The sequence below is a fragment of the Pseudophryne corroboree genome, chromosome 5, assembly GCF_028390025.1.
Source record: "Pseudophryne corroboree isolate aPseCor3 chromosome 5, aPseCor3.hap2, whole genome shotgun sequence".
Lineage (NCBI taxonomy): Eukaryota > Metazoa > Chordata > Amphibia > Anura > Myobatrachidae > Pseudophryne > Pseudophryne corroboree.
Window position 1 is genome coordinate 164,042,199 of NC_086448.1, and position 24,706 is coordinate 164,066,904.

Genomic DNA, 24,706 nt, shown 5'->3' on the forward strand with positions numbered 1-24,706 from the left:
CTGGCTCCTCCCTCTATGCCCCTCCTACCAGACACAGTTTAGAAAATGTGCCTGGGGGAGCCGGTCATGATTATGGAAGCTCCTGAAAAGTTTTCTGCATTTATTTTATATGTTTGCTATTTTCAGGCAGGGCTGGTTTGCACTCATGAGAATTGGGGGTGGGGGTGGGGGATATGGCTCAACCTCTTGAAGGGTTAATGGTCCCATTACCCGCCGACAGGACACTGAGCTCCTGAAGGAACTATTCGCATGCCCCACCACGGCAAGCGTACTTTCCCGCAGCACGCCGCCACCCCTAACAGAGCCAGAAGAAAGAAGAGTGGCGAGTACTAAGCCGGCATCCCGACTAGCGGGTCGCCGGCCATTATGGCGACATGAGGGTATGGAGACGCACGGCTTCTAACCGGGGCGGAATGCATCTCCAGACAGTACACAGCTGCGTCTCAGTACACTGTATACAGTACCCACACTGGCAAAATTAGCCTAAAAACTGTTTTCTCTCCATTTTAAAAGCACCAGATTACCTCAGCCAGTATAAAAAAAAAAAGCGGGAAGACCGCGCACCATTGAAGGGGCGGGGCCTTCACTATGAGCGGATACAGCAGCTCACCAGCGCAATTTTCCCTCTGCAGTAGACACAGACGCTGACTGACAGGGAAGCGCAGCTCCTCTGGAGAGACTCCAGATTAACTCAACGGGACCAGGGGGTCATAGCCGGGGGGAGAGCAATTCCTAGTATACCAAGTACTATTAGGGGACTTAATCTGCGACCCGGCCAAGCTTGGCGTGTGTGTGTGTGTGTGTGTGTGTGTGTGTGTGTGTGTGTGTGTGTGTGTGTGTGTGTGTGTGTGTGTGTGTGTGTGTGTGTGTGTGTGTGGTCACATTTATATTAGGTCAGGCAAAGTGTGTGTTTCTTGTACAGCGGAGTGTTCCTCTTCACCAGGAGGTTCACTACTGGGTACTCAGGGCAGTGCACCTTCCCAGAATAGCGGGGCTGAACCGGATTAGGTTACTTTCATTAAGGGAATGATCTCAAATATTTCCACAAAGCTATCCCGCAATAAGACGCAATACTTAAGACAGACTGTGGATGAGTTTATGAAGAGAGACTCAGGGGGACATTTACTAAGCAGTGATAAGAGCAGAGAAGTGAGCCAGTGGAGAAGTTGCCCATTGCAACCAATCAGCACTGAAGTAACATCTATAATTTGCATACTATAAAATTATACAGAGCTGCTGAACTTCTCCACTGGCTCACTTCTCTGCTCTTATCACTGCTTAGTAAATGTCCCCCCTCAGTCCCCAAACGAGCGTCTCAATCCCCTCCCATTTGTCCGCAAAAACGATCGCTGGTCCATATCCTGCAGTCTGACTCTGACGGATCAGACATGGAGGAGGAGGGATGCTACTTGGTCACAGGGAATAGAGGCTCTTATATAGAGGCTATCAGAGATGTTCTGCAAATTCCTGATAAGGTGTCAGAGGAGCGTGAGGAATCTTATTTTAATGTAAAAAAGAAGTCATCAGTCACTTTTCCTGCGTCAAAGGAATTTAATACTCTGTTTGAAGAACTGTGGGTTAATCCTGATAAGAAATTTCAAATCCCTAAAAGGTTAAAAGGTTGCTCTCATCTTTTCCTTTTCCCCTAGAAGATATGAAAAAATGGGAAAATCCACTGATAGTGGACGCATCAGTCTCTAGGCGGTCACATAAAATTGTATTGCCTGTCCCTAGTGCGCCTCCCTAAAAGATACGGCTGATCGTAAAATTTATACTACACTCTAATCATTGTACACAGCTGCTGGGGTGGCCCAAAGACCCACTATTGCATGTGCGTGGATCACAAAAGCCATTGCTAAATGGTCAGGTAACCTAATTGAGGGGTTAGAATCCTTGTCTAGAGGGAGGGGGATGTTGATTTTACTCCTGCAGCATATACAGGACTCTGCAAACTTTATGGTGGAAGCCATAAAAGAGATAGGCTTGCTTAATGCACGCCCCACCGCTATGGCGATGTCAGCAAGCAGGGGTTTGTGGCTACGCCAGTGGACTGCTGATGCAGACTCCAGGAAAGGCGTGGAAGGCCTACCATTCACAGCAGAGGCCTTGTTTGGAGACAAACTAGACAAATGTATCTCCAAAGCTACTGCGGTTAAGTCTACGTATCTTCCTACCGCAGCTCCCCCAGCCAGGAAAGCTTATTCAGTTTCAAATTTACAGTCCTTTCAGACAGCCAAGTTTAAGGGAAAACATAGAGGTGCTTTTACAGCCTCCAGAGGCGCAAGAGGTAAACCACGCAAACCAGCAACTGCAGGTGTTCAGGAACAGAGCTCAGGCTCTGCTTCCTCAAAGCCTTCAGCATGAAGGTGGACCGCGATGCCTGGAGGACTGTCAGGTGGGAATCAGACTAAAAAAGTCTTCAGTCACATCTGGTTAAGTTCGTGCCGGGATCCCTGGATCATAGATCTTATTTCCCAGGGCTACAGACTGGAGTTCCAAGAGCTCCCACCTCACAGATTCTTCAAATCAGGCTTACCAGCTTCACAAGAGAAAAGTATAACTTTACAGCAGGCCATCCAAAAACTGGTACAGACTCAAGTCATTGTTCCAGTTCCACCTCATCTGCACAACAAGGGGTACTACTCCCACTTGTTTGTTGTGCCGAAACCGGACGGTTCGGTACGACCAATTCTGAACCTCAAGTCCTTGAATCCTTTCTTAAGAGTGTTCAAGTTCAAGATGGAGTCTGAGAGCGGTAATCTCAGGTCTGGATGAAGGGGAATTCCTTGCGTCTCTGGATATCAAGGATGCATACCTTCACATTCCGATCTGGCCGCCTCATCAGGCTTATCTACGGTTTGCACTGCAGGACTGTCACTACCAGTTCCAGGCCCTGCCATTTGGTCTCTCCATGGCACTGAGGGTATTCACCAAAGTGATGGCAGAGATGATGTTTCTCCTTCGCAAGCAGGGAGTGAACATAATTCCGTACCTGGATGATCTTCTGATAAAGGCGCCGTCCAGGGAGAGGTTGCTGGACAGCACTGCTCTCTCAACCAAACTTCTCCAGGATCACGGGTGAATTCTGAACCTTCCAAAATCTCACCTAGAGCCAACATGGAGGCTCCCATTTCTGGGAATGATACTGGACAAGGAGTCGCAGAGTGTTCCTACCGTTGGAAAAGGCATTCGTAATCCAGTCGATGGTTCGGGATGCCTGAAGCCAACCCGGATATCGGTGCATCTATGTATTCTACTTCTGGGGAAAATTGTGGCCTCTTACGAGGTGCTTCAATACAGAAAGTTTCACGCATAACCCTTCCAGCTCGATCTGGTGGAAAAATGGTCCGGATTGCATCTTCACATGCACTAGAGGATCCATCTGTCGCCAAAAGCCAGGATCTCCCTTCTGTGGTGGCTACAGATTTCTCATCTCATCGAGGGTTGGAGGTACAGAATTCAGGACTGGATCCTGTTAACCACGGACGCAAGCCTCAGAGGTTGGGGAGCAGTCACCCAGAGGGTGCAGTTTCAAGGTAGATGGTCAAGTCAGGAAATCACCCTTCCAATCAACATTCTGGAACTCCGGGCCATATACAACGCCCTTCTGCAGGCCTCTTCTCTTTAGGATTGGGCCATTCAGGTCCAGTCGACAATGTGACGGCAGTGACGTACATAAACCGACAGGGCAGAACGAAAAGCAGAGCAGCAATGTCAGAGGTGTCAAGAATTCTCCTCTGGGCAGAAAAAAAGTGCAGTGGCGTTGTCAGGGGTCTTCATTCCGGGAGTAGACAACTGGGAAGCAGACTTCCTCAGCAGACACGACCTGCACCCGGGGGAGTGGGGCCTTCACCCAGAAGGGTTCAGGTGCTTGACACATCGGTGGGGATATCCACACAACATGATGGCCACCCATCTCAACAAGAAGCTCAAGCGGTACTGTTCCAAGTCGAGATACCCACAGGCAGTGGACGCTCTGATGAATCCATGGGTCTATCAGATGGTTTACGCGTTTCCTCCACTTCCTCTGATCCCAAGAATTCTGAAAAGAATAAAAAGGGAAAAGGTTCAAGTAATTCTCATTGCTTCGGACTGGCCAAGAAGGGCCTGGTACGCAGACCTCCTGGAGATGCTCCTCGAAGATCCGTGGCCTCTACCTCTTCGCAAAGATCTTCTGCAACATGGCCCGTTCGTCTATTAGGACTTACCACGGCGACGTTTGAAGCATGGAAGTTGAATGGCTGATTCTAGCCAGGAGAGGGATCCCTAACAAGGTTATCCCAACTATGATCCAAGCCAGGAAGGGGGTAACGTCTAAACATTAACACCATATTTGGAAGAAATAAGTCTCTTGGTGAGGGTAGAAAATATTCTGCTGTAGAATTTCACCTGGGACGTCTCCTGATTTTTCTGCAGGCAGGTGTGAATGTGGACATACGTCTGGGCTCCATAAAAGTCCAGATTTCGGCCTTGTCCATTTTCTTTCAAAAACAATTGGCTTCTCTCTCTGAGGTCCAGACCTTTTTGGAAGGTGTTCTGAACATCCAACCTCCCTTTGTGCCTCCCATGGCACCTTGGGTTCTCAATTTGGTGCTGCAGTTCCTCCAATCGGACTGGTTTGAACCGTTACGGGAGGTTGACGTAAAGTACCTTACGTGGAAGACAGTCACACTGTTGGCCTTGGCTTCAGCAAGACGCGTGTCGGAGCTAGGGGCGTTGTCTCACAAGAGTCCCTACTTAATTTTTTTGAACTCCGAACTACTCAGTAATTTCTTTCTAAGGTGGTGTCCACGTTTCACATCAACCAACCTATTGTGGTTCCGGCTGTTACGGACACCTCTGCTACTTCAAAGTCTTTGGATGTTGTGAGGTCTTTGAAGGTGTAAGTAAAGAACAGCTGGTCACAGGAAATCCGACTCGCTGTTCGTTCTATATGATCCCAGCAGACAATTGCACGCTGGATCAGGTTCACTGTCCAGCATGCTTATTCCACGACAGGTTTGCCGGTTCCGAAATCCGCACAGGCCCACTCTACTAGGTCGGTGGGTTCTTCCTGGATGGCTGCTCGGGGTGTCTCGGCTTTACAGCTGTGCCGAGCAGCGACTTGGTCAGGTTCGAACACGTTTTCTAAGTTCAATACTTCTCTCTGAGGACCTTCAGTTTGGTCAATCAGTTCTGCAGGAACCTCAGCACTCTCCTACCCGGTTTGGGAGCTTTGGTACATCCCCATGGTACTAAATGGAACCCCAGTATCCTCTAGGACGTAAGAGAAAATAGGATTTTAATTACCTACCGTAGTCCGTAGAGGATACCGGGTGCCCGCCCGGTGTTTCGTTCTTCCTGCACTGTTACTTGGTTAAGTATTGTTGGTTTAGCTGTTGCCGTTTAAAGCTGGGTTAGCATAGCTTTCTTTTGTTTGTGTGTGTGTGTGTGTGTGTGTGTGTGTGTGTGTGTGTGTGTGTGTGTGTGTGTGTGTGTGTGTGTGTGTGTGTGTGTGTGTGTGTGTGTGTGTGTGTGTGTGTGTGTTGGTTCGGAATCTCACCACTATCTTTATCTATCCTTCTCTCAAAGTATGTCCGTCTCCTCGGGCACAGTTTCCTAAACTGAGTCTGGTAGGAAGGGCATAGAGGGATGAGCCAGCCCACACTATCAAATTCTTAAAGTGCCCATGGCTCCTAGTGGTCCTGTCTATACCCCATGGTACTAAATGGAACCCCAGTATCCTCTACGGACTACGAGAAAAGGATTTACCAGCAGGTAATTAAAGTCCTATTATATGAGTAACTTATAGGGCTCAAACTAAATTATACGTTCTATTCCAAAGTGAGTCAGTATACATGCTATATTGCCACTTCTGCTCTGACTGTAAAACTAACACATTCCACTTACCTGTATGTTCCCACACTGCCATTACTAAATTTCCACTTAGCACACGATACAGATTATTCTTCCTAGACTTCTTGTAAGTTGACAGACTGCAGAAACAGATGGCATTCAGAGATACTAACAATAAGCAGCAACACTATACTATATAGTATTCGCTGTAGAGTGGTGACCGCTATGCAGACTTTATTTACAGAAACCCACACTGTGGATTGGTTAAAGAAAAGGCCTAGTGAGGTTACAAATACGAAGATCATTTACCTTTATCAGATGCCATAAACACCTGTCCTATACGGCGAGAGGAGTTGCACCTAACTGTACAGAAGTGGGTTGGTAATGTATTCCCCTTTATTCCACTAACTAGACATATCCCATAGCAGAAATGGGTATACAGCATACCCTATGAGGTGGAAAAGACTCCTGCATCAGTGACACAACCCCCCCCGCGCACACAAATCACTGGTAAGAGTTGAAAAAGGTCTCAAATATTATTCACAGGGGGCAAAAAAACAAAACAAAGAAATAATAGGTTGCCCCGTTGGGGTATGCACACATTGGCTATAACGTGTACAACAGCTACTTTCACTACGACACAAAAGACCAGACCTACATATGTACACTGGGCCCGATTCAGGTTTGTAAGCACAGCAAAAAAGCACACAGTTGGGGCAGGTGTAACATGTGCAGAGAAGAAGGGAGGTCCTCATAGGAAGCAAATACAGAAAACACTCCACATTCACAAAGCAAGCAAGTGGCCAGTGCAACTCACCTTAAAGTCAGAGCAGACACAGGGTGAGAAATGGCTGCATTACATATTAGGCATAATACACAGTCCCTTCCCTTGGTGAAGGAGTACAAGTTAACTTGAAGTATACTGATCGCAGAGAGAGGGAGCAATGAAAAATGCAATTTACTGCAAATCAGGTCCTCAAGCCCCTGGACCACCTACTTCACCGAGGATCTGGGTGGCTGCTGTACTCACAGAATGTCGGGAAGACTCACACGTTAAGTATGCGCCTCAGTGTGGGCAACAATCCTGACTTACTGTGATTGCAGACTTCAGTAAGAACTGCGTTTCTTTCTATAATAAAATGTAAAAAAAAAAAAAAAAAAAGACAGAATGGTATGGGGATGGCCAGTGCTCTATAGCAATAATACCGAACATTAACATAGTAACTTACACAAAACGCTTCCCCACAAAATCCCACTGCCATAATTAAGCATGCAGTGATAATGTCACATTACACATTCAGCCCAGTGGAGATCGCACCTACACGGAACACCATTATGTGGCTTCACATCTCAGGAAATCTCATTTTCACCTGCTGCAGCATACGTCTTCTAATCAGTTCTATTAGCATTAGGTATCTGTGCATGTTTGTATAGAAATCACATTTAATGCCATGTTATCTATAAAAAATTCCTGTCAGGAAATAAATTTGTCATTTTAAACTTCTGATGATATATACACATAACTAGTATTCTGGACAAGTCACTCACTGGGTCGCCAGCTATCATGCCTGCCGTTGCAGGGGTCTTTTCTACTCCCACCTTCCCACCTCAATCCCCAATCAGTCTGCCTCTCTCTGTCCAGCTCTTTCATCTGTACCCCCTCTTATCTGTCTTCTCTCAGGGTGGTGGTTGGTCAGGTGCTAACATGTGGAATGAATCGTTCTACATCCGCAGGGACAGGGGCTCCTGGGCGGTCCCGCTAACCACACATGTCCACTGCTGGGGAGGGTCCCAGAGGTACAATGTGCATGACAGTGGAGTCCCCAGGTTCTAGTGAACTTAATGGGGGAAGGCGGGGAGAATTCAGCAGTTTGTGCACCCTACAGCCTCTATTCATTGTTTACAGATTGATCACGACTGCATGATTAATGCTTGCAGCCTCCTAAGGTGGCAGGCATGAGTCTGCAAAAAGTCGGCTGTTTCAGCGCATTAGCCAGAACTTTGCACAGACTAAGCCGCATTATGCCTCCAAACCCAGCACAGTTGGGCACAACAAGTGTGATAATTAACGCAGTAAGCCAGATCAGAATAAAGGTGCATACACACGGAGCGATATAACTGAGCGATTTTGACTATATAGTCAAAATCGCTCAGAAAGTTAGTGCAGATCGCTCCGTGTGTATACAGGCAGCGATAGCGATGCGCGTCCCCGCTAGGTCGCTATCGCTGGGAAAAATAGTCAGTGCAGGCAAGTCAATTTTGGCTATGTCGCTGCTAAAGTTAGTCAAAATCGCTATACTTTAAGAGGCCAGCGATTTTTCCCAGTGATAGCGATTTTGCAGGCGGCGGTGGTGCGGGCGGCGGCGGGTTGTGGCGGCGGTGCGGGCGGCGGCGGGTTGCGGTGGCGGTGTGGGCGACGGCGGGTTGCGGCGGCGGTGCGGGCGGCGTCGGGTTGCGGTGTGGGCGGCAGTGGGTTGCGGTGGTGGTGTGGGCGGCGGCGGTGCGGGCGGCGGCGGGTTGCGGCAGCGGTGCGGGCAGGGGAAATTTACCTTTATCTTGCAGAGTTTGGCAGCGGAGCGGTACCAGTTTCAAAAATGGCGCCTCAGCGTCATTTTTGAAATTCAAGATGGCCGCCGCGAGCCAATCACGGCTCGCCGCGTCATCGCCCCGCCCCCTCCCGCTGACTTATATAAGTCAGCGCGAGGCAGCGGCTTTCAGTCCGACGGCGGAGGAGGAGCGGAGAAGAGCTCCTGAATCCTGAAGACGCCGTGGAAGTCCTGGATGGGCGGCGGCTATGCAAAAGAGCTTAGCAGCCGCCGCCCACCAGGTGAAGACGCCGGAAGCCCTGGGAAGGCGGCGGCCATGCAAAAGAGCTTAAAGGCCGCCGCCCCCAGGTGAAGACCCAGTTTAATAAAGGATTTTTTAAAGAATGTGGTGTTTTTTTTTCAATATTTTCTTTACAGGTGGACTACAGGTGCCAGCGGGCCCTTTATGTCCGGGCATGCTGGCACTTGTGGTTCTCCAAGTGCCAGCATGCTGGGGCAGGCTTGCTGGGACCTGTAGGCCACCTGTAAAGAACAATATTACTATTGAAAGGCTATCAGCCCCCCCATCCGCAGCCCATTGGATGGGGGGGGACAGCCTCGGGCTTCACCCCTGGCCCTTGGGTGGCTGGGGGGGGGGGGGACCCCTTGATTTAAGGGGTCCTCACTCCTCCAGTGTACCCCGGCCAGGGGTGACTAGTTGGGGGGGTAATGGCACGGCCGCAGGGACCAATATAAAAGTGTCCCCCGGCTGTGGCATTATCTCCCTGGCTAGTGGAGCCCGATGCTGGTTTTAAAAATACGGGGGACCCCTATGTCTTTTGTCCCCCGTATTTTTTAAACCAGGACCGGACGCAGAGCCCGGTGCTGGTTGTCCAAATATGGGGGAACCCTACTCATTTTTTCCTCTGTATTTTAACAACCAGGACTGGCTCAAAGAGCCCGAGGCTGGTTTTACATAGGAGGGGGGACCCCACGCAAATTTTTTTTTTTACTTTTAGCTATTTAAATACCAGCCACCCTGTAAAATCGTCCTATATATGACACTCATCCCCTTATTTAAATGAGATAGTCAAAATCTCCCATAGCCAAAATCTCTTGCATAGTTAGACAAAATCTCTGGTAAAGTTAGTCAAAATCTCCTACTGCCAGTTCAAGGGAAAAGTTAGTCAAAATCTCTCATAGTCAAAATCTCTCCGTGTGTATGCACCTTAACAATTCAATAGCTCCGTTGGACACCCATTTCTTTTCGCCACCCAACCCCCCCTCCCCCCAACAAATAAACGGTGTCTCGTTGTCAATTTTCCTTGAACTTTCTGGGCTCGATTCAATTTGATGACAGTTGAATAGCGCCAGGAATTAGCTCCCAATGTTATTTAACACAGCACCACTTGACACCAAACGCCGGGATTTCTTCCTGCACCCCCGGAGGGATGAGAGCAGAAATCCGTCAAAAGTGCTGGCGCGATGCTGATTTCTGCCCTTACTGTGGCGGAAACGGCGCCGGGCACTTAAGTCTAAGAATGCTCGTTCTCCTGACAAAACATTGTTAAGAATGGGCATTCTCCAACTTGCCACTGCGCTGTATGGAATAGCGTCGGGAGCTAATTCCCAGGGGCTATTCAACGGTCATTGAGTTGAATCGAACCCCTTACTAACGAGATGATTTTACAAACTATCTGAATGACAAACGATTTGCTCTGCTGGGATTGTGGGGGATTGAGCTTGCACGCATGGACGACTGACAACTTGCTTCCAACGACCACTGGTGCGCGCATCATTCATTGTTTGCTGTGTACACACTAGAACGATTTGAGCGGTTATCGCTCATATCTATGTAAAAATTCTTGTAGTGTGTATGGGCCTTTACAGTCACTTTGCCCTTGCTAATATCTGGAAAATGTTCACCCAACACTACTGCTTATGCACTATTATTATTATTATTAATTATTATTATTATTATTATTTTTTTTTAATGCATTATTTGAGTTGTGCAAACCCAGGCAGGCACCAAACTGTTAATGCAACACTCATACTGCAGATTTTTTGTTTTTTGGAGCTGCACTCGGAGAGAACAAAGTTCATAAAAGCTATATATAAACGAGAGACGAGAGGGAACGAGAGATCTGCTAGATCTGTCACAGTGACCACATTGATAAACGTTATTTCCAAGGAGAAGATGAATGACTGGAGACTTTGCTGCTGCCAAACACACAAACCTGCACTTATCCTGACTGAGTCCATGAGAGGAGAAACCATCACTGTACTGTAAAACTATCCAACGCTATATCCACCACCCACACGATCTATGATGAAAACAGACCTGTGTCAGATGCAAGAGGCTGAAGTACAGGTTGGTTTCCCTCCACCTAGCCCCCAACAAATGGTAATTTAGAATCCAATTCAAGAAAAGCTCTTTCAGCTTTTTAAACTGCACAACTCCAGACTCTTCCCTGTATCTGTGGCTTGTCCAGCCAGTGTAGCACAGTAAAGCACAGAGGGATACTTACAGCATGACTTCACAGTGTTTATAATGAATACTGGAACAGGCAATTACACCAGAGGCTGCCTGGTCCATTGCAGATGCAAGTTACTTAATGGGGTTTAATCATCCTCATGCCAAATCATGCCGTATGTGGACATTGCTTAGCAACGTCCATACCGGATCCCCACAGTAAAAGCATTCACGGCTATAAGCTATCCATACACAGATTTGAGCATATACGATACATGCATGGCCACATCTAAAGGATCCCACTGTGAAGAACTGCTATCACAGTAGGGGTATGGGTCACTGGGTCGACACAGCTTAGGTCGACCACTGAATGTCGACATGCACAATAGGTCGACATGCACTAGGTCAACAGGTGAAAAGGTCGACATGAGTTTTTGGACTTTTTTTGGCGTTTTCTTCGTAAAGTGATGGGGAACCTCAATTAGTGCACCGTGTCCCCTTGCATGGCGAGTGAAGCTGGGCAAGATGCCTTGCTGCGCTCGGCACAGGTTACCGTTCCCAATTGTAGTCTACGTGGATCGTAAAGTATGAAAAGTCCCAAAAAATTGAAAAAGAAAAAAAGAAAAAAAAAAGAAGTGAAAAACCCATGTTGACCAACAACTGCCGACCCAACGGCCATATCCCCACAGTAGCACAGTGTGCATACACATACCTGAAATTAGTCCACACAATTTCATTTTATTTTCTAGATCCTCAAACAGTAATAATACATTTGCTAATATTTGTATTACATTTCCTGCAGCCTTCACATGTATTTTTAACCTAAAACATACTAGATCACAGGTCTTTAACCTGTGGCCCTCCAGCTGCTGTGGAACTATACATCCCAGCATGCCCTGTCTCAGTTGTAGCATGTCTTAATAGCAAAACTGTTCAAGGCATGCTGGGATGTGTAGTTCCACAGCAGCCGGAGGGCCGCAGGTTGAAGAACCATGTGCTAGATGATATTATAGATTGAAAAGGCGGTAGTGTAGGATCGCACATCTCCCTTCTCTATCTCTGGTGCCAGTGCTGAAACAGATTTTGCAGCCTCATCATTGGTCGTGTCAGAAATCCTTCCTTGTAACTGCAGCTGTTCTCATACAGCACCTTGGGACGTGTCCTGTCAGAAGCTAAGGACAGTTCGGCTTTATGGTTACTTTCCGGACAGAAATGTATTAGTGAACGGGGTAATTTATTGATGAAATTCCCAGCAGAACTTTGTAAACCTTCTGTAAAACCGTTAAATATAATTAAAAATATAGTAATCTTATCGGCAAAAGGAAAAGAATCGGTTGGACATCTTTAAACATTTCGAACAAAATTATTTTCTCCAAGAATCTATTAGCAAGAGTAATGTAAATCCAATGTCAGAATAAACACTCCTCCCCAATATCTCTATTCTCCTGCTGGTGCTGGTTTATTCATGACAGATCAGCAAGCTGCACGTCCCTGCAGCCAAAAGCATTCAATAACTTATTCTAGCCAATTATTGTGTTTAACTAGTAAAATGTGAAGGATAGGGGTATGCAAAGCATTCATCACATCACATATACAGGAACTTCTGCTCCAATCCAGTGATTGCCAGAGGGGTCAGGCAGCAAGAGATGCTCCAATACACACCAAACACATTCTTCAGCGGATACGATTATCACCAGGTAGGGACATCAGTGTGATACAAAGGAAAACCCTACTTGGCCGCAATGTTACACAGGGTTCTTTGGGAGTTTTATAGAATAAGAATATGCAGCACTATCATGGTATTCATAGTAAAAAAAAAAAAATCCCATTACTGGGATTTATAATAAACTGATGCAAGCAAGCAACATCATGTAGCTCAGATACATGTAATGACAACGTCACCAGAAAGCTAAATTAGTAAAAACATTGTTAAATTGGGCACAACGCTCACAGTCAGGCACTAGTAATTCACAACCGATGCCCATATAGCAATAACTTTTTCTGCAATCTAGGATTTGGGGGATTGGCATGGAAATGCAGGGATTCTGATGGACTGCAATGAATAAATGACCAACAGCATATACTAGGGAAAACTGGAGGCCCTTGATGGAAGTGGGAAGGTAGGCCTCGCCTTGGGAAGGTTCTGCCTCCCCTGCCAGCCAAGGTCTCCCTGAGCTCTGCAGTGGCTGGGGAGAAAGAGGATTCCTGCTCCACCATGTAGGGGCTTACATAAGACGAGGGTACCAGTTACCAAGCCAGGTGAAACAGGCTCCCACCCAGCAAGCAGGACATTACAGTGACCCTTCTGATACATAGGGAGTACACTATACCCACCCTATGGGTCTGACCGAGCGTGGCTAAAAAAAAAAAAAAAACCTGCCACATGTGCGAATGCACTGCACACACGTCATAAAAAAGGTGTGCACTAGGCCACCTGAAGAGTTATACAACAGTGCGCTCACATACGGTCCATACACACGAACTGCTACTAGCCATCAGTGCACACGTCACCAGACTGTACTATGACTGGAATCAGGCATGTGCGCTTACATACATCCATGCATACCACACACTGACACCCTCATCTCACTGTGGACCCAGAAGAATGGCCCATTGCTGAGCAGTTATGCTTCAGTCATGAGCGTGGACGTGAATGAAACGTCCACAGCCCTGCAGCCCCCCCTACTCACATGAGTTCAGTAATGGACAGGTAAACCTGTGCAGGGGCATCTCCAAACAAGACCTGGCATTGGGAAATGCACACAAATGTAGAAAAAAGAAAAAGAAAATGTATGTTTTATGGTAGCCAAGGCTTTGTTTGTATGACACAAAGGCGTGGAGTTATTCCTGCGGGAGGGGGTACAGTAGCCATTTGGCATGTTAGCAACAGTCTATCAGCGGTGACACAAATGGGATAGAGATTAGTTAAACAACAGCCATTCACAGCATGTTTGGAGTTAAGCCAGCAGCTATTAGGAAATGTTTGGACACAGGAATTGATGTTTATTATCTACCACTTAGGAGACCATTGATCTTTGTGCAATATAAACAATCCATGCACAATGATCTTGTAAGGAGAACAGACTGTGAACCACAGATGAAACAGAATTGTCCTAATGCAGAGTTCACAGATCACCACCTGTTTTACCTGGGGCATACCCACACCATGCCTGACCATGGTCAGATAGGGCTAACTCCTAGCAAGCCCTGTACCTGGCAATTCCACACCATCCTTGGGGGTGTAGTACTGCTGACCGGCGGTCAGGAGACCGCCGGTCAGCTTACAGACGCCGGGATCCCGGCGGGGAGGGGCGAGTGCAGCAAGCCCCTTGCGGGCTCGCTGCGCTCGCCATGCTGCGGGCTTGGTGGCGACCTGCAGTCGCCACGGGTTCTATTCCCACTCTATGGGTGTCGTGGACACCCACGAGTGGAAATAGTCCCTGTTGGTCGGCATGCCGACCATCGGGATAGTGAGCCGTCGGGCTGGTGGAGGAGGTCATGTGACTGTCGGTCAGCTGACTGTCGGTCACATGAATACCACCCCATCCTTGGTTGCATCTCTGTGGGAACATGTTGTAGCTTGATGCATACTGGGCAATTCCAAGTACACTTGAAACTACGCAAAAGGAAGTTCCTGACAATAAATGATAACTTAGCATTTTAATATTAGGTCATTGGTATTAATTGGTATTTGGTAATTGGTATTTTCTTCTAAGAAGAATATTTAAGTGGATAATAGAGATTGAGTCTGATTTTTATACTGTCTACAAAACATTTACTTCTCTATGGGGGTAATTTTGAGTTGATCTCAGCAGCAAATTTGTTAGCAGTTGGGCAAAACCATGTGCACTGCAGGGGGGTCAGATATAACATGTGCAGAGAGAGTTAGATTCGGGTGTGTTATTTTGTTTCTGTGCAGGCATATGTTATATCTGCCACCAGGGAACTCCTGAGAGGTGAATATTAAAGAAATGGGCGCAGCATGTGCTGTGTGGGCCCCTCTGGACTCAGGGGATCATGTGCACCACACACAGCACCCATTATAAATACCCACACACAGCACCCATTTTCATGTTTTTACAACTTTTGCAGAATTAACAATCCATGTCACAAACGGTTACCTTTATTAAATTTGTCCTCCGCAAGGGGACGCATTTCGACTTATTTGGGTTATCATAATAAGATTTTACTCACCGGTAAATCTATTTCTCGTAGTCCGTAGTGGATGCTGGGAACTCCGTAAGGACAATGGGGAATAGACGGGCTCCGCAGGAGACTGGGCACTCTAAAAGAAAGATTAGGTACTATCTGGTGTGCACTGGCTCCTCCAGACCTCAGTTAGGACACTGTGCCCGGAAGAGCTGACACATTAAGGAAGGATTTTGAATCCCGGGTAAGACTCATACCAGCCACACCGTATAACTCGTGATACTATACCCAGTTAACAGTATGAAATATAACAGAGCCTCTCAACAGATGGCTCAACAATAACAATAACCCTTAGTTAGGCAATAACTATATACAAGTATTGCAGACAATCCGCACTTGGGATGGGCGCCCAGCATCCACTACGGACTACGAAAAATAGATTTACCGGTGAGTAAAATCTTATTTTCTCTGACGTCCTAGTGGATGCTGGGAACTCCGTAAGGACCATGGGGATTATACCAAAGCTCCCAAACGGGCGGGAGTGTGCGGATGACTCTGCAGCACCGAATGAGAGAACTCAAGGTCCTCCTCAGCCAGGGTATCAAATTTGTAGAATTTTGCAAACGTGTTTGCCCCTGACCAAGTTGCAGCTCGGCAAAGTTGTAAAGCCGAGACCCCTCGGGCAGCCGCCCAAGAAGAGCCCACTTTCCTCGTGGAAAGGGCTTTTACTGATTTAGGATGCGGCAATCCAGCCGCAGAATGCGCCAGCTGAATTGTGCTACAAATCCAGCGAGCAATAGTCTGCTTAGAAGCAGGAGCACCTATTTTGTTGGGTGCATACAGGATAAAAAGCGAGTCAGTTTTCCTGACTCCAGCCGTCCTGGAAACATAAATTTTCAAGGCCCTGACTACGTCCAGTAACTTGGAATCTTCCAAGTCCCTAGTAGCCGCAGGCACAACAATAGGGTGATTCAAGTGAAAAGCTGATACCACCTTTGGGAGAAACTGGGGACGAGTCCTCAATTCTGCCCTATCCATATGGAAAATCAGATAAGGGCTTTTACATGACAAAGCCGCCAATTCTGACACACGCCTGGCCGAAGCCAAGGCCAATAACATGACCACTTTCCACGTGAGATATTTCAGATCCACAGTTTTAAGTGGCTCAAACCAATGTGATTTCAGGAAACTCAACACCACGTTGAGATCCCAAGGTGCCACAGGAGGCACAAAAGGGGGCTGAATATGTAGCACTCCCTTTACAAATGTCTGAACTTCAGGCATTGAAGCCAGTTCTTTCTGAAAGAAAATCGACAGAGCCGAAATCTGGACCTTAATGGAACCCAATTTTAGGCCCATAGTCACTCCCGACTGTAGGAAGTGCAGAAAACGACCCAGCTGAAATTCCTCTGTAGGGGCCTTCCTGGCCTCACACCACGCAACATATTTTCGCCAAATACGGTGATAATGGTTTGCGGTTACTTCTTTCCTGGCTTTTATCAGCGTAAGAATGACTTCCTCCGGAATGCCCTTTTCCTTTAGGATCCGGAATTCAACCGCTATGCCGTCAAACGCAGCCGCGGTAAGTCTTGGAACAGACGGCCCCTGCTGTAGCAGATCCTGTCTGAGCGGTAGAGGCCATGGGTCCTCTGATATAATTTCTTGAAGTTCTGGGTACCAAGCTCTTCTTGGCCAATCCGGAACCACGAGTATCGTTCTTACTCCTCGCCTTCTTATTATTCTCAGTACCTTTGGTATGAGAGGCAGAGGAGGGAACACATAAACCGACTGGTACACCCACGGTGTCACCAGAGCGTCCACAGCTATCGCCTGAGGGTCCCTTGACCTGGCGCAATATCTCTTTAGTTTTTTGTTGAGGCGGGACGCCATCATGTCCACCTGTGGCCTTTCCCAACGGTGTACAATCATTTGGAAGACTTCTGGATGAAGTCCCCATTCTCCCGGGTGTAGGTCGTGTCTGCTGAGGAAGTCTGCTTCCCAGTTGTCCACTCCCGGAATGAACACTGCTGACAGTGCTATGACGTGATTTTCCGCCCATCGGAGAATCCTTGTGGCTTCTGCCATCGCCATCCTGCTTCTTCTGCCGCCCTGTCGGTTTACATGGGCGACTGCCGTGATGTTGTCCGATTGGATCAGTACCGGCTGGTTTTGAAGCAGGGGCCTTGCCTGACTTAGGGCATTGTAAATGGCCCTCAGTTCCAGAATATTTATGTGTAGGGACGACTCTCCTGACTTGACCAAAGTCCTTGGAAATTTCTTCCCTGTGTGACTGCCCCCCAGCCTCGAAGGCTGGCATCCGTGGTCACCAGGACCCAGTCCTGTATGCCGAATCTGCGGCCCTCTAGAAGATGAGCACTCTGCAGCCACCACAGCAGAGACACCCTGGTCCTTGGGGACAGGGTTATCAGTCGATGCATCTGAAGATGCGATCCCGACCACTTGTCCAAGAGGTCCCACTGGAAGGTCCTTGCATGGAACCTGCCGAATGGAATTGCTTCGTAAGAAGCCATCATTTTTCCCAGGACTCGTGTGCAGTGATGCACCGATACCTGTTTTGGTTTCAGGAGGTCTCTGACTAGAGATGACAGCTCTTCGGCTTTCTCCTGCGGGAGAAACACTTTTTTCTGTTCTGTGTCCAGAACCATCCCCAGGAACAGTAGGCGTGTGGAAGGAACCAGCTGTGACTTTGGAATGTTTAGAATCCAGCCGTGCTGTTGTAGCACTTCCCGAGATAGTGCTACTCCGACCAACAACTGCTCCTTGGACCTCGCCTTTATAAGGAGATCGTCGAAGTACGGGATAATTAAAACTCCCTTTTTTCGAAGGAGTATCATAATTTCTGCCATTACCTTGGTAAACACCCTCGGTGCCGTGGACAGTCCAAACGGCAGTGTCTGGAATTGGTAATGGCAATCCTGTACCACAAATCTGAGGTACTCCTGGTGAGGAAGGTAAATGGGGACATGCAGGTAAGCATCCTTGATGTCCAGGGATACCATGTAATCCCCCTCGTCCAGGCTTGCAATAACCGCCCTGAGCGATTCCATCTTGAACTTGAATCTTTTTATGTATGTGTTCAAGGATTTCAAATTTAAAATGGGTCTCACCGAACTGTCCGGTTTCGGTACCACAAACAGTGTGGAATAGTAACCCCGTCCTTGTTGAAGTAGGGGCACCTTGACTATCACCTGCTGGGAATACAGCTTGTGAATTGCCTCTAGCACAGCCTCCCTGCCCGAGGGAGTTGTCGGCAAGGCAGATTTGAGGAAACGGCGGGGGGGAAGACGCCTCGAATTCCAGCTTGTACCCCTGAGATACTACTTGAAGGATCCAGGGATCCACCTGTGAGCAAACCCACTGATCGCTGAAGTTTTTGAGGCGGCCCCCCACCGTACCTGGCTCCGCCTGTGGAGCCCCACCGTCATGCGGCGGACTTGGAAGAAGCGGGGGAGGACTTTTGCTCCTGGGAACTGGCTGTATGCTGCAGCTTTTTCCCTCTACCTCTGCCTCTAGACAGAAAGGACCCGCCTTTTCCCCGCCTGTTTTTCTGGGGTCGAAAGGACTGTACCTGATAATACGGCGCTTTCTTAGGCTGTGAGGGGACATGGGGCAAAAATGCTGACTTCCCAGCTGTTGCTGTGGAAACTAGGTCTGAGAGACCATCCCCGAATAACTCCTCACCCTTATAAGGCAAAACTTCCATGTGCCTTTTTGAATCTGCATCCCCTGTCCACTGCAGAGTCCATAAGCCTCTCCTAGCAGAAATGGACAATGCACTTATTCTAGATGCCAGCCGGCAGATCTCCCTCTGTGCATCTCTCATGTATAAGACGGAGTCTTTTATATGCTCTATGGTTAGCAATATAGTGTCCCTGTCTAGGGTGTCAATATTTTCCGACAGGGAATCTGACCATGCAGCAGCAGCACTGCACATCCATGCTGAAGCAATAGCTGGTCTCAGTATAACACCTGTGTGTGTATATATAGACTTAAGTATAGCCTCCTGCTTTCTATCAGCAGGTTCCTTTAGGGCGGCCGTATCCGGAGACGGTAGTGCCACCTTTTTCGACAAACGTGTGAGCGCTTTATCCACCCTAGGGAGAGTTTCCCAACGTGACCTATCCTCTGGCGAGAAAGGGAACGCCATTAGTAACTTTTTAGAAATTACCAAATTTTTTTATCGGGGAAAGCCCACGCTTCTTCACACACTTCATTTAATTCTTCAGATGGGGGAAAAACTATGGGTAGTTTTTTCTCCCCAAACATAATACCCTTTTTTGAGGTACCTGGGTTTATATCAGAAATGTGTAATACCTCTTTCATTGCCTCAATCATGCAACGAATGGCCCTAGTGGACATTAAATTAGACTCTTCGTCGTCGACACTGGTATCAGTATCCGTGTCGACATCTGTGTCTGCCATCTGAGGTAGTAGGCGCTTTAGAGCCCCTGATGGCCTTTGAGTCGTCTGGGCAGGCACGAGCTGAGAAGCCGGCTGTCCCGCATTTGGCATGTCATCAAATTTTTTATGTAAGGAGTCGACACTTGCACGTAATTCCTTCCATAAGTCCATCCACTCAGGTGTCTGCCCCGCAGGGGGTGACATCACATTTATAGGCATCTGCTCTGCCTCCACATAAGCCTCCTCCTCAAACATGTCGACACAGTCGTACCGACACACCGCACACACACAGGGAATGCTCTTAACAGGAGACAGGACCCCACAAAAGCCCTTTGGGGAGACAGAGAGAGAGTATGCCAGCACACACCAGAGCGCTATATAATGCAGGGACTAACTGAATTATGTCCCCTTATAGCTGCTATAAGTTATACTGCGCTTAAACTACAGGGGAGAGCCTGGGGAGCTGTCTTCCAGCTACACTGTGAAGAGAAAATGGCGCCAGTGTGCCGAGGGAGATAGCTCCGCCCCTTTTTCGGCTGACTTTTCTCCCGCTTTTTTATGGATTCTGGCAGGGGTAATTATCACATATATAGCCTCTGGGGCTATATATTGTGATTATTTTGCCAGCCAAGGTGTTTTTATTGCTGCTCAGGGCGCCCCCCCCCAGCGCCCTGCACCCTCAGTGACCGGAGTGTGAAGTGTGTATGAGGAGCAATGGCGCACAGCTGCAGTGCTGTGCGCTACCTTGGTGAAGACTGAAGTCTTCTGCCGCCGATTTTCCGGACCGACTTCATGCTTCTGGCTCTGTAAGGGGGGCGGCGGCGCGGCTCCGGGAACGAACACCAAGGACGGGTCCTGCGGTCGATCCCTCTGGAGCTAATGGTGTCCAGTAGCCTAAGAAGCCCAAGCTAGCTGCAAGCAGGTAGGTTCGCTTCTTCTCCCCTTAGTCCCTCGTTGCAGTGAGCCTGTTGCCAGCAGGTCTCACTGTAAAATAAAAAATAAGAATTTACTTACCGATAATTCTATTTCTCGTAGTCCGTAGTGGATGCTGGGGACTCCGTCAGGACCATGGGGAATAGCGGCTCCGCAGGAGACAGGGCACAAAAATAAAGCTTTAGGATTAGGTGGTGTGTACTGGCTCCTCCCCCTATGACCCTCCTCCAAGCCTCAGTTAGGATACTGTGCCCGGACGAGCGTACACAATAAGGAAGGATATTGAATACCGGGTAAGACTCATACCAGCCACACCAATCACACCGTATAACTTGTGATCTGAACCCAGTTAACAGTATGACAAACGTAGGAGTCTCTGAACAGACGGCTCACAACAATAACAACCCGAATTTGTTTGTAACAATAACTATGTACAAGTATTGCAGACAATCCGCACTTGGGATGGGCGCCCAGCATCCACTACGGACTACGAGAAATAGAATGATCGGTAAGTAAATTCTTATTTTCTCTAACGTCATAAGTGGATGCTGGGGACTCCGTCAGGACCATGGGGATTATACCAAAGCTCCCAAACGGGCGGGAGAGTGCGGATGACTCTGCAGCACCGAATGAGAGAACTCAAGGTCCTCCTCAGCCAGGGTATCAAATTTATAGAATTTTGCAAACGTGTTTGCCCCTGACCAAGTAGCAGCTCGGCAGAGTTGTAATGCCGAGACCCCCCGGGCCGCCGCCCAGGATGAGCCCACTTTCCTTGTGGAATGGGCCTTGACAGATTTAGGTTGTGGCAAGCCTGCCACAGAATGTGCAAGTTGAATTGTGCTACAAATCCAACGAGCAATCGTCTGCTTAGAAGCAGGAGCACCCATCTTGTTGGGTGCATACAATATAAACAGTGAGTCAGACTTTCTGACTCCCGCCATTCTTGAAATATATATTTTCAATGCCCGGACCACGTCCAACAACTTGGAATCCTCCAAATCGTTAGTAGCCGCAGGCACCACAATAGGCTGGTTCAGGTGAAACGCTGACACCACCTTAGGCAGAAAATGAGGACGCGTCCGCAGTTCTGCCCTGTCCGTATGGAAAATCAGATATGGGCTCTTATATGATAAAGCCGCCAATTCTGATACTCTCCTGGCTGAAGCCAGGGCCAGTAGCATGGTTACTTTCCATGTAAGATACTTCAACTCCACCGATTTGAGCGGCTCAAACCAATGGGATTTGAGAAAATCCAAGACTACATTAAGATCCCACGGTGCCACTGGGGGCACAACCGGGGGCTGTATATGTAGTACTCCTTTTACAAAAGTCTGGACTTCAGGAACTGAAGCCAATTCTTTCTGGAAGAAAATCGACAGGGCCGAAATTTGAACCTTAATGGACCCCAATTTGAGGCCCATAGACAATCCTGTTTGCAGGAAATGTAGGAATCGACCCAATTGAAATTCCTCCGTGGGGGCCTTCCTGGCCTCACACCACGCAACATATTTTCTCCAAATGCGGTGATAATGTTGTGCAGTCACCTCCTTCCTGGCTTTTACCAGTGTAGGAATGACCTCTTCCGGAATGCCTTTTTCCCTTAGAATTCGGCGTTCAACCGCCATGCCGTCAAACGCAGCCGCGGTAAGTCTTGGAATAGACACGGTCCCTGCTGAAGCAGGTCCCGTCTTAGAGGTAGAGGCCACGGATCCTCCGTGAGCATCTCTTGAAGTTCCGGGTACCAAGTTCTTCTTGGCCAATCCGGAGCCACTAGTATCGTTCTTACTCCCTTTTGCCGTATAATTCTCAGTACTTTTGGTATGAGAGGCAGAGGAGGGAACACATACACTGACTGGAACACCCACGGTGTTACCAGAGCGTCCACAGCTATTGCCTGAGGGTCTCTTGACCTGGCGCAATACCTGTCCAGTTTTTTGTTGAGGCGGGACGCCATCATATCCACCATTGGTTTTTCCCAACGGTTCACAATCATGTGGAAGACTTCTGGATGAAGTCCCCACTCTCCCGGGTGTAGATCGTGTCTGCTGAGGAAGTCTGCTTCCCAGTTGTCCACTCCCGGAATGAATACTGCTGACAGTGCTATCACATGATCTTCCGCCCAGCGAAGAATCCTTGCAGCTTCTGCCATTGCTGTCCTGCTTCTTGTGCCACCCTGTCTGTTTACGTGGGCGACTGCCGTGATGTTGTCCGACTGGATCAACACCGGCTGACCCTGAAGCAGGGGTTTTGCCAGGCTTAGAGCATTGTAAATCGCTCTTAGCTCCAGTATATTTATGTGAAGAGACATCTCCAGGCTTGACCATACTCCCTGGAAGTTTCTTCCCTGTGTGACCGCTCCCCAGCCTCTCAGACTGGCATCCGTGGTCACCAGGACCCAGTCCTGTATGCCGAATCTGCGGCTCTCTAACAGATGAGCACTCTGCAACCACCACAGAAGAGACACCCTTGTCCGTGGCGATAAGGTTATCCGCTGATGCATCTGCAGATGTGATCCGGACCATTTGTCCAGCAGATCCCACTGAAAAGTTCGTGCGTGGAATCTGCCGAATGGAATCGCTTCGTAAGAAGCCACCATCTTTCCCAGGACTCTTGTGCATTGATGCACAGACACTTTCCCTGGTTTTAGGAGGTTCCTGACAAGTTCGGATAACTCCCTGGCTTTCTCCTCCGGAAGAAACACCTTTTTCTGAACAGTGTCCAAAATCATTCCCAGGAACAGCAGACGTGTCGTCGGGGTCAACTGAGATTTTGGAAAATTCAGAATCCACCCGTGTTGTTGCAGCACTAGTCGGGTTAGTGCTACTCCGTCCTCCAGCTGTTCTCTGGACCTTGCCCTTATCAGGAGATCGTCCAAGTAAGGGATAATTAATACGCCTCTTCTTCGCAGAAGAATCATCATTTCGGCCATTACCTTGGTAAAGACCCGAGGTGCCGTGGACAATCCAAACGGCAGCGTCTGAAACTGATAATGACAGTTTTGCACCACGAACCTGAGGTACCCTTGATGTGAAGGGCAAATTGGGACATGCAGGTAAGCATCCTTTATGTCCAGGGACACCATAAAGTCCCCTTCTTCCAGATTCGCTATCACTGCTCTGAGTGACTCCATCTTGAACTTGAATTTTTGTATGTACAGGTTCAAAGATTTCAGATTTAGAATAGGTCTTACCGAGCCGTCCGGCTTCGGTACCACAAATAGCGTGGAGTAATACCCCTTTCCCTGTTGTAGGAGGGGTACCTTGACTATCACCTGCTGAGAAAACAGCTTGTGAATGGCTTCCAATACCGTCGCCCTGTCTGAGGGAGACGTTGGCAAAGCAGACTTTAGGAACCTGCGAGGGGGAGACTTCTCGAATTCCAACCTGTAACCCTGAGATACTACCTGCAGGATCCAGGGGTCCACCTGTGAGCAAGCCCACTGTGCGCTGAAATTCTTGAGTCGACCCCCCACCGCTCCTGAGTCCGCTTGTAAGGCCCCAGCTTCATGCTGAGGGCTTTGCAGAACCCTGAGAGGGCTTCTGTTCCTGGGCAGGGGCTGCTTGCTGCCCTCTCTTACCCCTTCCTCTGCCCCGAGGCAGATATGACTGTCCTTTTGTCCGCTTGTTCTTATAGGACCGAAAGGACTGCGGCTGAAAAGACGGTGTCTTTTTCTGTTGGGAGGGGGTCTGAGGTAAAAAGGTGGATTTTCCGGCAGTTGCCGTGGCCACCAGATCCGATAGACCGACGCCAAATAATTCCTCCCCTTTATACGGCAATACTTCCATATGTCGTTTGGAATCCGCATCACCTGACCACTGTCGCGTCCATAAACTCCTTCTGGCAGATATGGACATCGCATTTACTCTCGATGCCAGAGTGCAAATATCTCTCTGAGCATCTCGCATATAAAGGAAAGCATCCTTTAATTTCTCTATAGTCAATAAAATACTGTCCCTATCCAGGGTATCAATATTTTCAGTCAGGGAATCCAACCAGACGACTCCAGCACTGCACATCCAGGCTGAGGCGATGGCTGGTCGCAGTATAACACCAGTATGTGTGTATATACTTTTTAGGGTAGTTTCCAGTCTCCTATCAGCTGGATCCCTGAGGGCGGCCGTATCAGGAGACGGTAACGCCACTTGTTTTGATAAGCGTGTGAGCGCCTTATCCACCCTAGGGGGTGTTTCCCAGCGCGCCCTAACCTCTGGCGGGAAAGGGTATAATGCTAATAACTTTTTTGAAATTAGCACTTTTCTATCTGGGTTAACCCACGCTTCATCACATACATCATTTAATTCCTCTGATTCAGGAAAAACTACAGGTAGTTTTTTCACCCCCCACATAATACCCCTTTTTGTGGTACTTG

General features: G+C 48.2%; 1 protein-coding gene across 7 annotated transcripts in view; it reads right to left on the reverse strand.

Annotated features, from left to right (window-relative positions):
* PRKAG2 (protein kinase AMP-activated non-catalytic subunit gamma 2) overlaps window positions 1-24,706 on the reverse strand; it is a 656,600-nt gene that overhangs the window by 105,815 nt on the left and 526,079 nt on the right. Inside the window, exon 1 of one of the 7 annotated variants that reach the window (XM_063921855.1) lies at window positions 5,890-5,926. The exons of the other annotated variants lie outside the window; for them this stretch is intronic. Within the exon in view, the coding sequence (XP_063777925.1) occupies window positions 5,890-5,911 (22 nt within the window). The 5' untranslated portion in view covers window positions 5,912-5,926. Of the gene's footprint in view, window positions 1-5,889; window positions 5,927-24,706 lie in introns of those variants that run through there. 7 annotated transcript variants of the gene reach the window in all.